General features: G+C 38.3%; 1 protein-coding gene across 2 annotated transcripts; it reads left to right on the top strand.

Moving 5' to 3' along the window:
* The first annotated feature begins 2,838 nt into the window (after window positions 1-2,838).
* Window positions 2,839-11,348, top strand: LOC307164341 (tripartite motif-containing protein 16-like). 2 transcript variants are annotated; one of them, XM_079881125.1, is made up of 8 exons: window positions 2,845-2,986; window positions 3,948-4,036; window positions 4,446-5,052; window positions 7,206-7,301; window positions 7,403-7,636; window positions 7,729-7,882; window positions 7,979-8,038; window positions 10,191-11,121. In XM_079881125.1, exons 2-8 carry the CDS (start codon window positions 3,954-3,956, stop codon window positions 10,727-10,729), a joined length of 1,773 nt encoding a protein of 590 aa, XP_079737251.1. In that variant the 5' UTR covers window positions 2,845-2,986; window positions 3,948-3,953; the 3' UTR covers window positions 10,730-11,121. The 2 variants fall into 2 exon arrangements, with proteins under 2 accessions (XP_079737252.1, XP_079737251.1); XM_079881126.1 differs by lacking the exon at window positions 3,948-4,036 and having other exon boundaries at window positions 2,839-2,986; window positions 10,191-11,348.
* The last annotated feature ends 2,118 nt before the right edge of the window (window positions 11,349-13,466 follow it).

The raw sequence follows: 13,466 nt of genomic DNA, 5'->3' as shown, positions 1-13,466 counted from the left end.
TTGTTCCAGCTGTTGAACGATAAAACACTGACAGCCAATCAGAATCTATTCTAATTTAAGGGCTCTCGCAATTGAAATGGCAGACGACAAGGTGGAGAAGTTAATTGCCGAGGTCCAGAAAAACCCAGCACTGTTTGACATGTCAAGCCCCTTTTCAAGAAAATTTACATGGAAAAACAATCAATCATTCCCTCTGAATAAAAGGTAAAAAGTTTTACCTCAGGTATCCAGCACTCCTTTCCACAACATTGTCTTGCTTCCTTTGAAGTTGCGGTGAAAAAGACTAGGGGCCCTAATTTAATGATATGAAACACAAGTATCAAACGCAAAGTACACTTTGAAACCGCAGCTTGCCAGCTTAGAATAAACAGACCGTTATCGTTCATTGGTGTGGAAGCAAATATAGTTATCGTTATAGTTATCTTTATAGTTATCGTTCTTTGTGTGAACAGCCCTTTATAAATAAAAACCTTAAACACAAGGTTTATAAAAACCAAATGTAGCAATAAAAATAACTACATGAGGAAATTGTGACATGTAGGCTAATCATCTTTTGTTGATTGTTAAAGGAACATGCCACCGTTTTTTGAAAAAGGGGTTATTCACCCTCTCCCCTACATTTAGATAAGTGGGCAAACACATTTTTGTCTCAGTGGATGCATTGTCTTAGTCTGGCAGCGTCGCCGCTAGCTTAGCTTAGCATAATGAACGGAATCCTTTGTTGCCGGATAGCATGTTGTGAGTAAAAGTGATTAAAAAAAACAAATAAAAAAAAACACCTAATCACTTCTTGTGGCCTGCGTATTCACAACGAGTACAAATAGCAATGCAGAAGAAGACTAGCCGATTTCTTAGTCAATTGACTTGGGACTATATTGGGGTGAAGCACAGGCTAAGCACTGCTGCAGATCACTGCAGAGATAGCGGATTTCAGGTGTTGCGTGACATCTCTGCGCCCAAATAATCCCTATTTCAAAAAACGGTGGCGTGTTCCTTTAACTGGGCTGAAGTTTTGAGAGTGTTCTCTGTTAGCTGGATGTAGCGTATTTGGAACTCAAATCAAAACATCTGCTTCAACTCATCAGCTCGCTCCCTGTTCGTGGTTTCAGTCCAGTTCACATTTATTATTTATGCCTTTGCCTGAATACAAACTTTATTATTCTTTTATCCTAATGTCATCATCACTACAGCACACACACACACACTACTCGGAGTTGTGCCCAGAGTTATAACTCCCTGTTTTTCTCTTTCCATCTGTCTGAACATCTTACACGAGTAGAAACTCCCTCTGTTTGCTTTCACCATCTCGTCTATCTTCTCCAGTAGATCTTCACAGATTTTTGCTCTTCTTTAGTGAATCGTCCCAGTGGAATCAGTAAGAGAAACACATGCGGTCCAGGCAGGATCATGGAGATGCAGTGTCTGATTTCTCTCTGGATCTCTTCATTAGTGAGTTCAGTATCAAACAGTCCTGAAGTGTCGATAACAGTAATGTGTCGGCCCTTGATTTCAGATGTTTCTCTCTGAGTCTCTTTAATTATTGACTGGTGAGATAATTCTGCCTTAAACGCATCTCTTCCTAAGATGGTGTTTCCTGTTGAACTTTTCCCAACTTCAGTTTCTCCCAGAAGCACAATCCTCAGTTCATCTTCACTCTCTGTCAAGTGCAGCTGTCTGTCTTTAAAGCTTAAAAAAGTATTTCAAGGTTTGATTCTGTAATTTGTATTGTGATATTTTCATGAGACAGACTGGGTGCTGCAAGAATGCAAAATATGTAAAACAAAAAAATGCATTGTGGTTTTTTTATTTTTATTTTTACAATCAATTATGAAAACCTTTACTAGAGCTCTAAAACAAAATCAAGACTTTGTAAAAGGGCATGATTTTTAATTACTCCAACCTATAATATACACTATATAGTGTTCAATGTACCAAACTCTTCCTGAATGTGAGATTATGGCAGTCCCATAAATTGTATGTAGAAACATTATTAAATTTGGCACCCTGATAGAGGTGGGCATACAGTATATAGACCAATGAACAATTCTAGGTTCTCTAGGACCAACTCCGTAGCAGCACTACTGAAATGTATATTCTTTAGATAACCGTTGAATACTATGGCCTAGACACAAAATAATAGATAATTTATTTACTTATGCTGATCACAATACATTCTGAATACTAGTCACCATTTAAAAAAAAAATACTGTATATTCCTCCTTAAAATTTTGTCTGATTATGCCAAAATTGACTCAGAATCTCTGCACCAACTTGCACAGAAATGACTAAAACAGAATTTGTGAATTAATGTAATATTAAACATTTTCAAAACCCAATTTTTGAAATTTCTTTTGGATTCACTCCTTTAATGCCATTTTTGTTTCTTTTCTTGCTTTGTTATTTTTATATTTTGTATGAAATATTATGTTGTAGTAGTTTAGGCTATCTGAAGTGGAACGAGATCGACTGAAACATGAAATTGCATCACAGTTTAATCAGAGCTCGATGAGATTTGATCAGTCTCTCTCTCATCAATTAAATATTTACTGTCTTTATATTGTTTCTGTTTATCCTCAAAGCTGGTCCATATCTGGATTAGAGATTCAATTTTGATCGTTATTATTGTTCAACACATGAGGGTAAAGTTAAGATGATGCTTTTAACCCGTTTCCGCCAGAGTTTATGATTTTTTAGTTTTTTTAGCATCTCTTCCCGTGACATATGTATGTAATAATATCAGCAAGTTAAAATAAAGCGTATAGCCTATACTGTCATAGTGTTTTGGTTATGTTTGTATAAATAAAAGAATTATGTGACTTAATTTGGTGTAGATCATGTGACACTACGGGAAGTAGGAAGAGTCCGATTTTTTCACACGTTCATCGACGCCAGAAAACACCACATCTTTAAATCGATCGACGGATCGCAGCCTTTCAAAGAATAAACTCCAGAAATCAAAGGCGCAGAACTCGTGGTGATTTCAAAGGTATTTTAGAAGTTTTTATGTTTGTTTCAGCTGTGTTTAGTTTCGGTTTTGCGAATCCTCAGAGCGCACTGGTGAAGTGCAGAGTTTGAATGAAAGAGTCAAATCACATGTGAATTCACAGCTGTTATGACTTTCTGCAGATGCAAAATGTGGCAAATTATGTTTGTTTGTTTTTTGTGTGAAAATAAACTTTTCATGTCACAGCTTTTACTTTTGCTCAGACCTCACGCGCCTGTGCTCTTTCGGTAGAGCAGAACGTCGTTTTCTTTTCCTAGATCAATTTCATCAGACAACAACCACCTTTTTTAAGAATTTAAAAGAATATGCCGATATGTCTTTAAAAATTACTGGATATCAGTATTAAGAAATTAAGAAAGATTACATTTGTATTAGCCTATTTGAATAATTAGAGCAAAAACGTGGCATCCATGTTTGATTTAAAATGATCACAAACAGAATTATCATATTTTAATAGTTGTGTGTGAAACAAATCACTGACCATTCAGTGTTTTTAAAGAGGTCTGAGATTGATAAATGTTACCAGCATGTAATCCCCCCCCTCTGTTTAACAGCATTAATTTACAGTAGTCTTTAAGACTTTAACACATGTCAAACTTGCGGCTCATGAATAATAATCACTTCTGCATTCATCTGAACTGTACCGTGGGGGGTTGAGCTCGGATCGAGCCTTCTTCGAGGACAGCAACTACTAAAGGTGTCCTATAATGCCCTTTTCACAAGATGTAAAATAAATCTCTGATGTCCCCAGAGATTGTATGTGAAGTTTTAGCTCAAAATACCCCACAGATATATTTTTATAGCATGTTAAAATTGTCACTTTTTGAGAGTGTTCCTAAAAATGCAAATGAGCTGCTGCTCCCGCAAAGAGGGCGGAGCTTCAAGAGTGTGTTAGCAGCTTTACCTCACGCAGACACACACTGAAAATTTCAAAAACTTTTAGCCTTTTATGTTCAGACTGGAGTCGGACAAAAATGGGGAGACTCCAGAAGAAGTGACAACATGTAGAGTGCAACGGGACATTTCTGAATGGTTAGTTGATGAATTTATGTAGCTTATGTGTAGTTGTCTTCTAGTCATTGATTAGCATATTCTGTCATGATATTCTATAAATCACGTTTCCGGGATGGGGTTTATGTAATTTTTTGGGTTTGTGATGTCACTAACCCATGAAGAAGTTCATTATAATCCCTATCAGCCGTTTGTTGTAGGCCTAGTCCTTAAAAGGTGATTTCTGTAAAGCAAAATATCTCCCTTTGCTTTGAACTTTGAGCATCATTACTTTGTAGATGTTGTTTATGCTCAAACAGCAACATTACACACTAACTAAAGTTAGTGAAATCATTATCAAGCACCCCTTTAAAACTGGATTGGCAGGCGAACTCATGAAAGGACCACAGTAAACTAATGAACTGCTCTCTCTCTTTGTGTGTTTATACAGTGAAATGGCAGAAGCCAATATTTCAGTGGATCAGGATCAGTTCTGCTGTTCAGTGTGTCTGGATCTACTGAAGGATCCAGTGACGATTCCCTGTGGACACAGTTACTGTATGAGCTGCATCTCAGACTACTGGAATCGGGAGAGAATCTGCAAATGTCCTTTATGCAACCAGACCTTCACACCAAGACCTGTTTTAGGTAAGAATGTGGTGTTTGCTGAAATGGTGGAGAAACTCAAGGCGACGAGACTCCAATCTGCTCCTGTTCCTGCTCCTGTTCCTGCTCCTGCGGTTCCTCACACTGGATCTGGAGATGTGCAGTGCGACTCCTGCACTGGAAATAAACAGAAAGCAGTGAAGTCGTGTCTGGATTGTCGAAGCTCTTACTGTCAAATTCACCTTGAACAGCATGAGAGTCTCTTCGGAGGTAAAGGACACAATCTGATGGACGCCACTGGACGACTGCAGGAGATGATCTGCCCTCAACATGGTAAAATGCTGGAGATTTACTGCCGTACCGACCAGCGGTGTATCTGTATGCTGTGTTTGGTGGATGAGCACAAAAATCATGACACTGTATCAACTGCAGCAGCGAGGACAGAGGAACAGGTACTGCTTCATACTATGGGTTAAACAACTTCCTTTTTTAAGTCAACTGTTATGTGATTAAAGTCATGTCGACGTTGACTAATTGCTGATGGCGTCATTATAAAAATGCAATAAATGGAAATGCTTTGCAGCATGCCACAATTTGCAACTAGAGGCTAAAGTTTATGAACAAATTTTGATGTTGGCTTGAGAAGCCTGAACCTCGAGCTGAGGCTTGAACTCGTGTCGCCTTGTGAACAGCTTACTTCAAAAACAGAAAGGAATATATGCTGGAACTTTCCAGTTTTTAAGCAATAAACTGTGTTAAACATGCATTTCAATGTTCAATATTGAGCATTCAGATGGTATAAACAAACATAAATTGTGGAGCGCTCGGAGTATGCATTTATTTGTCATATTAAAGGGATACTCCACTTTTTTTGGAAATAGGCTCATTTTACAACTCCCCCAGAGTTAAACAGTTGAGTTTTACCGTTTTCGAATCCATTCAGCCGAACTCCGGGTCTGGCGGTACCACTTTTAGCATAGCTTAGCATAGATCATTGAATCAGACAAGACCATTAGCATCTCTCTCAAAAAAATGACCAAAGAGTTTCGATATTTTTCCTATTTAAAACTTGACTCTTCTGTAGTTACATCGTGTACTTAGACCGACGGAAAATGTAAACTTGCTGCCGTAACTTTGCTGCTGTACCATGAGTCTAGCAGGCGTAATGATATGACGCAGCGCCTGAAAATAGGTATAATAGGTTAGACAAACTTAGTCCCAGTCACGTTGGAAGTTACAGAGCTGGGGACTATTTTCAGGCGCTGCGTCATATCATTACGCCTGCTGCACCCATGGTACCGCAGCAAAGTTTCTTGATTATTACGCAGGAATGAGAATATAGTTCCTAGCTATATCAGCCTAGAAAATCGCAACTTTTCATTTTCCGTAGGTCTTAGTACACTATGTAATTACAGAAGAGTCAAGTTTTAAATAGGAAAAATATTGAAACTCTTTGGTCAATTTTTGGAGAGAGATGCTAATGGTCTTGTCTAATTCAATGATCTATGCTAAGCTATGCTAAAAGTGGTACCGCCAGACCCGGAGATCGGCTGAATGGATTCGAAAACGGTAAAACTCAACTGTTTAACTCTGGGGGTGTTGTAAAATGAGCCTATTTCCAAAAAAAGTGGAGTATCCCTTTGGAAACTGAGCGTAAAAGCGGACTTCAAAGATTTCTTATCCTTTTGGCCCCCTCTATAGGACCGTATTAGTATTACAGAAAATGTAAATCTCTGAGATTTTTTGGGGAGTTTAGATCGATTTTTTTTTATTTATTTTTTTACAAAAACCTTAAGTCCAATCAGTTAGAAAAAATATGGCACATGAAGTCAGAACAGTCCGAAGGTCTTGTTATATGTTGTTAGTTTCAAAATCACATGATCAAAGACTAGTCGACATCAAGCTTAAAAGCGTCATGGCAGAGCATTAAAGTTGACAAGGCGACTAGTCTATGGAACCCCTACTCCCTACTGAATCTCTCGATCAGAGAAGCTAACTTCATTATTTGTGTTTTGACAGAAAATAGAAAACCGTTATTTCTAATAATATTTCACAATCACTGTTGGGTAAGTTACTAATGAATTATTTACATCTTCAACAGTGTAATTATTATTTCAAGTGTAATTATATAAATCTGGACCAGTTAAACAATACAGGATAGAAATGAAACCGTTCTTTTAATTATTTCAAATAAACAATATAAAATTGTATAATTCTTGAACTGACCAAAGCATTTAAAGGGAGAAGGTTACATAAAAACATACATTTTAACAATATACGTTAAATGTTGATGTTAAATCCACTGTTTTATATATAATTGTTCTATACCGTATTTAATGCAATTACATCAAAAGTTAATAATTAAATTACAAAAAAAAGAGTAATCCCTTTTTCAAGGGAAAAATAATTAAATTACAGTACTTAATTACTTGGTAATGAACGACATCCAACACTGTTCACAATATTGCAGTTTTACTAAATTTCTGATCAAATAAATGCAGCCTTAGTGAGCATAAGAGACCGCTTTCAAAAACGTTAAAAAATCTTACTGACCCCAAACATTTTATTGGTAGTGTAAATTTAATCATATTTTTGTTTTCTGCAGAGTCATTTTGAAGAAACACAGAGAAACATCCAGACGAGAATCCAGCAGAGAGAGAAAGATCTTGAGGCACTGATAGAGGCTGTGGCGTCTCATAAGGTGAGTTTGGAGAAGAAGAGAAGTTTGAGTCTCAGTTTGGACTTTCCTCCAGTGCTGGAGCTCTACTAGATCACTGTGTGATGTGTGTGTGTGTGTAACAGCGCTCTGCACAGACGGCAGTGGAGGACAGTGAGAGGATCTTCACTGAGCTCATCCACTCCTTTGAGAGACGTTGCTCTGAGGTGACGCAGCTGATCAGAGATCAGGAAAGATCTGCAGTGAGTCGAGCTGAAGAACGACTGGAGCGACTGAAGCAGGAGATCGATGATCTGAGGAGGAGAGACGCTGAGCTGAAGAAGCTTTCACACACACAAGATCATGTTCATTTCCTCCAGGTAACAGAGATCTTCTCAAACACTGAGGACTTCTGTAATTCAAAAACACAAGCTTCTGTAATTACAGGGAGTCTTTGTTTTTGTGTCTGTAGAGTTTGCCGTCTCTTGTATATCTCTCTGGATCTACAGATGGCTTCAGTATCAGTTCTCATCTGTCTTTCGACAACATAGTGAAATCAGTCTCTCAACTCAGAGACAAACTTCTGCAGTTCGGCAGAGAGACTATAGATACGTCATATAGAATAGGTAAAGACGTCTATTCTCAGAAATGAGTTCAGTATCATATATATGCATATACATTCTCAATGATAATTAAACTGCAGATGTGTTTTGTTTCCATAGTGAAATCCATCCAGGATTTTGGCGCCCCTGAATATCAGACCAGAGAAGAGTTTCTACAATGTGAGTTACTACTATGAACATAAGTTTGACTAATAATGACTAGTTAATGGCCTCTTTTACTTTTTGTGTTGCATTGCATGGGCTACAACAAACGAATTATAAAATCAATTATAAAAATAATCACAGGGTCCCCACGGATCCTTAAAAAGTCTTTAAGTCTTTAAAGCTTAGAGTGTGCGATATTGTCTATGGACTATGATGATATTGTAATCATTGTTTTAACTATGTACGAGGCACTGCGAGCTGACATCGCATTTGTCTCTCGTGCTTTCACTGCTTGATGTGTGTCCCCAAATGAGTTTTTGTCTTATATTTATATTATGTTGTACTTGTTATATTAGAATATCACATGAGCAAGAGTGCCGTTTCCTGTGCATAATTGCAAATGTGCTATTTATTTTATACAACAGTTAAATTAACAATTAAGTTAACATTGTGAGTTACTTTTTAGACACAATATTGTCAATATTGTTTGTTTTCCCTTTATTTCACCGACGAGAATTTCAAAATGAAACCGTAGCAGAGTTCAACTGACAGCAATGATTTTTTGACTGAAATCCGCGTTTTGAACGAATCATTTTAATGATTCAATGAACAATCACTTGCTTTTCCTGAATGAATCAGCCATTTGAACAAATCGGTTGAATAAATGACTCCAACAATTCACTTATTAAGACAGTGACTTGCCGCCACCTACTGGCGGTTTTAGTGTCATATTTAAAGTACCCTTTAATTAAAACGTTAAAATTATAAATCATTTCATATTTAAATATTGAATAGCTTTATTTATGCAATTGTAAATATATTAATGCCATTTCTGATGCCGCTTCTGTGTCACCTCTGCACTGCAAAGATGGATTTTGATTTAATGATTTAATTTGACAGTGGTACTGTGTTATTCTAATAGAATTTAATTTGAATGTTAGAATTTGACATAAAAGGTGATGCATACCTCTATATACGTTTAGAAAAATGTCCATATGTAGGTGAAAATGCCACTGGAAATTAATTTAAGGTGGCAAATACTGCACCTTAATAAAAATGTTCATTTCTGTCACTGCTGTGAACTGACCACTGCATAGAATATGAATAATATGAATATCTTCGTGAGTCTGCTGTCAACAACAGGCCTAAACCAGCCAGGGTACCAGCACAAAAACACAATCAGTAAAATATCATCTAATTATTATCAACAAAACTTTAAAACTATCCAGATATATTTTTGTCAATATTGCAAAAATATTGTTAATTTTGATTTCTTCATGTCTTAAAAAGCCTTAAATTTGACTTTAAAAAGTGTGCAGCAACCCTGAATCAACAAAAAAATGTATTATTAATTTTTTAAATGACTGAAAAGGCATGCCATCAAGATGGAGATGAATAATTTTTACTTAAAGGAGCTGTATGTAAGAAATGTATTTCAATTAATCATAAAATGGCCCTGATATGTCACTAGACATTAAGAAATCATGTTCAATTTAAATACTTATATCACTGACAACAGTAGGACGGCCAGGATATTGTCATTTAAAACAGTGATGTTGCAGCCCTCAACTGATGTTGATGTTGTCATCTTGTGTTTTGGCCTGATGCTCCACCCTCCACCTATCTACTAATCACGAAGTCAGTAGTGTTTCGGCCTCCAGGTTGTCAGCTCTGCTCTAGTTACCACAGCTACGTAGCAGCCTACGTTCCTGCTGGATCCTGCAGCATATCTGGCAACCTCGAGTCAGGGGGGAGGGGGAGGGGGTACACTGCTCTACAGTAATTTGAAAGTGATTGCAGTACCAGTTTTGGCCACAATCTTACATACGGCTCCTTTAATTCATTTTCATAGAAAATATGTTGATGGACATAAATAGACATTTACTGAAAATTGAACCATATTTGATGCTTGTAACACAAGTACAACATTTTTTTTTTATCATGAATAGATATTGGTAAATGGGGTTGCCTTTTCTCTGCAGGAAGAATAAATGAAAGTAACACATTACTATGTTTATAGGTGATAACATACATGTTACCTGTTAAATGATTCGTTTATAGTATAAAACTAATAGATCCTGCTAATGTGTTATGAGCTAATGTTATTTGTATTAATGTGCTAATAATGATGGAAGGTCATGAGTGATTATGTGTTTATCTCCATCAGATTTCCGTCAGTTGACTCTGGATCTGAACACAGTGAATAATGGACTCCGTCTGTCTGAGGGAAACACAGAGATCACTTTCGCTGACACAGTTCAGCCGTATCCTGATCATCCAGACAGATTTGATTATTGGGCCGAGGCGTTGTGTGTGGAGAGTGTGACTGGACACTGTTACTGGGAGGTGGAGTGGAGTGGAGATGGGAGATTAGGAGTGGTTATAGGAGTGACATGCAAGAGCATCAGCAGGAAGGGAACTGGTCCTGAAAATATAGCGGGGTTTAATGATCATTCGTGTAGTTTGTACTGCACTCCCACTTTCTGCTCATTCTGTCACAATAACATTGAGATTGTTCTCCCTGTAGTGTCCAGCAATAGAATAGGAGTGTATGTGGATCAGACCGCAGGGATTTTGTCCTTCTACAGCGTCTCAGACACAATGAGTCTCATCCACAGAGTCCAGGCCACATTCACTCAGCCGCTCTACGCTGCGTTTGGATTAGATAGACTCTCAAGTGTGAAACTGTGTCGTCTGACCAATTAAATCATATAGAGGTTCTACCAATTATTTTGTCATATCCCCTACTGAACCCTTTGAAAATCTGTATTTCTGCTTTTACTTCTCAATAAAAAAAAATGTGTTCTTATCTTAACTTAACTCACAATTGTAGACAAACACAATCAGACTAAACTAATAACATAAACTATTGTACTTTTCACATTTTATACTGAATACACTGAATCGTTCACAGTGCAGGGTGGAGAACAATGGTGTAAATTTTCTTTAAAAAAATGGGTCAGGAGTGTGTATATGTGTGTGTGTGTTTGGTGGCAGGGGTGCTAATACAAGGCTTTAGACCTTATTGAGAGCAGTGCCACGATAGGTATAAAAAGCTGTGAAAAGGTCTGTATTACAGGTTAAAATAACAAATGCACAAAAAATAACATTATGATGTCCAGAAAACAAATGCAAATCAATAATACATTGAGTTTAATTGATCGATATAGAACTCACTTTTAAAGTGATAGTTTCATCCTAGATCGACCGTAATACAATATGAGTCTTTAAGTTAGTGAATAAATACATAAATCTGCATTTAATGTTCGTGTTTTCTAATGGTCTGGTGTTGGAACGTCTCGGTTACGTGTGTAACTCTCGTTCCCTGAAGTCGGACTCATCGACGAACAGGAATCTCGATAGAGAGACCAATCTACCTTGAGTGTAACTAAATGAGCCAATGCACATTGCGATATTTCTATCAGCTGCTCCGCCTCGCAGTATGAGTATATAATGAGCAGCAGGTGCATCGCATCTTCAGGTTTTCGCTAAAGAGCCGAGAGATGGGAGATGGGACAGTGCTTACGGAGAGAATATCAGTCACTGCTGTTCCGCATGACTCTACTCAATGAGACTATTGGAAAAAACTGGGAAAGCATGCCCTTTCCACTGGAAAAGGAACGCTGTGGAAGCCACTAGGGGTGCACAATTGAGAAAATGTCACGATTCGATTCGATATCGATTTTTAGGCTCAAGATCCGATTCAAAATCGATTTTCGATTCAAAAACGATTCTCGATTCAAAAAAACGATTCACAGTATGTAAATGTTAGGGGTGGGAATCTTTAGTCACCTCACAATCCGATCCAATTCCAGAATTATTCTTTATCTACTCCTCCTCTCCCTATTAATTCATTAGTTTACATAGGTAATTAAGTACTTTTTTTTTTTTAAATTACAAATAAAAAATAACAAAATTAAAACATAATTGTATGTTAAGAATTTTAAACTAATATAACTTCAAAACATACAAGTAAGTAGCAAATAATAAAGAGAAGCATAGAAACATAACAAACAAACAAATAGTGCTTTCAGTAGCCTATTTAAGATTATCTGAACGTTTTCCATTCAAGAACTGTGAGTGATTTTTCTTCTTGATCTTTACTGTTGTTTTTTACTATGACATCATAGACTGCGAGAGATCTATTAAGCTGCATTCACGCACGGATCTCTTTTGAAATATAAGAAGTAAAGTGGTTTGTCCTGTCCGTTTAATCCCTTAAGACATAACTGGCTGTGTTTACGTTAATTTTGCACACTTACACGGAGTCGCACAGCCGCATGCGCGAGCAGTCTACACAAAGAAAGCGCGCGTCAGCATTTGAAATTGAAAGCAGCCTTCTGTTAGTGAGGTTCATATTTTAAATATACAAGTCCACTGCATTCCAAACCACATAAATGATGACTTCGTATAAGCATTTGTAAGGAAAATACCGAAAGGCGAGACAGCACGCTTCAAGTGTAACATAACATCAAACAAAGCGCGCGTCTCTCACAGCGCATCCTGTGCAATGAAGCCTGTGAATGTCCTTGTAATTCGCTTCAACCTTTCCGAACTTATGAAAGATTATTTTACGGAAAGTTTGATTGGTGTATGTATTTGTGTGAGGAATTGGAAGAAAGCAGATTACGGGTGTTTCTAAAGCAAACTCAGTGTCATCGCATATCTGGTTAAAAACTAAGCTCAGAATAAGGGAAAGACACTGGCTTCTGTTTATATACTATACCGTGGATAAATGCATATGGGATCCTCTCAGTGCACTTCAGCGTGCACACTGCACCCCTTCAGCGGTTTGCAGCCGAGTGTGAAGCGGCTGGGATGAGAATCAACGCCTCCAAATCCGAGGCCATGGTTCTCAGTCAGAAAAGGGTGGCTTGCCCGCTTCAGGTTGGTGGAGAGTTCCTGCCTCAAGTGGAGGAGTTCAAGTATCTTGGGGTCTTGTTCATGAGTGAGGGAAGGATGGAACGGGAGATTGACAGACGGATTGGTGCAGCTTCTGCAGTAATGCGGTCGATGTACCGGTCTGTCGCGGTGAAGAAGGAGCTGAGCCGCAAGGCGAAGCTCTCGATTTACCGGTCAATCTACGTTCCTACTCTCACCTATGGTCATGAGCTGTGGGTCATGACCGAAAGGACAAGATCCCGGATACAGGAGGCCGAAATGAGCTTTCTCCGCAGGGTGGCTGAGCGATCCCTTAGAGATAGGGTGAGAAGCTCGGTCACTCGGGGCGCTTCCCACCGGGAGGAGGCCCCGGGGAAGACCTAGGACACACTGGAGGGACTATGTCTGCCGGCTGGCCTGGAAACGTCTCGGTGTCCCCCGGAAGAGCTGGAGGAAGTGTCTAGGGAGAGGGAAGTCTGGAAATCTTTGCTTAGACTGCTGCCCCTGCGACCCGGCCCCAGATAAGCGGAAAAAGATGGATGGATGGATGGATCCCCTCAGT

The sequence above is a fragment of the Squalius cephalus genome (assembly GCF_949319135.1).
Source record: "Squalius cephalus genome assembly, chromosome: 1".
Classification (NCBI taxonomy): Eukaryota; Metazoa; Chordata; class Actinopteri; order Cypriniformes; family Leuciscidae; genus Squalius; species Squalius cephalus.
The sequence above is the reverse complement of the archived record's forward strand: the minus strand, read 5'-3'. Positions and strand labels throughout refer to the sequence as shown.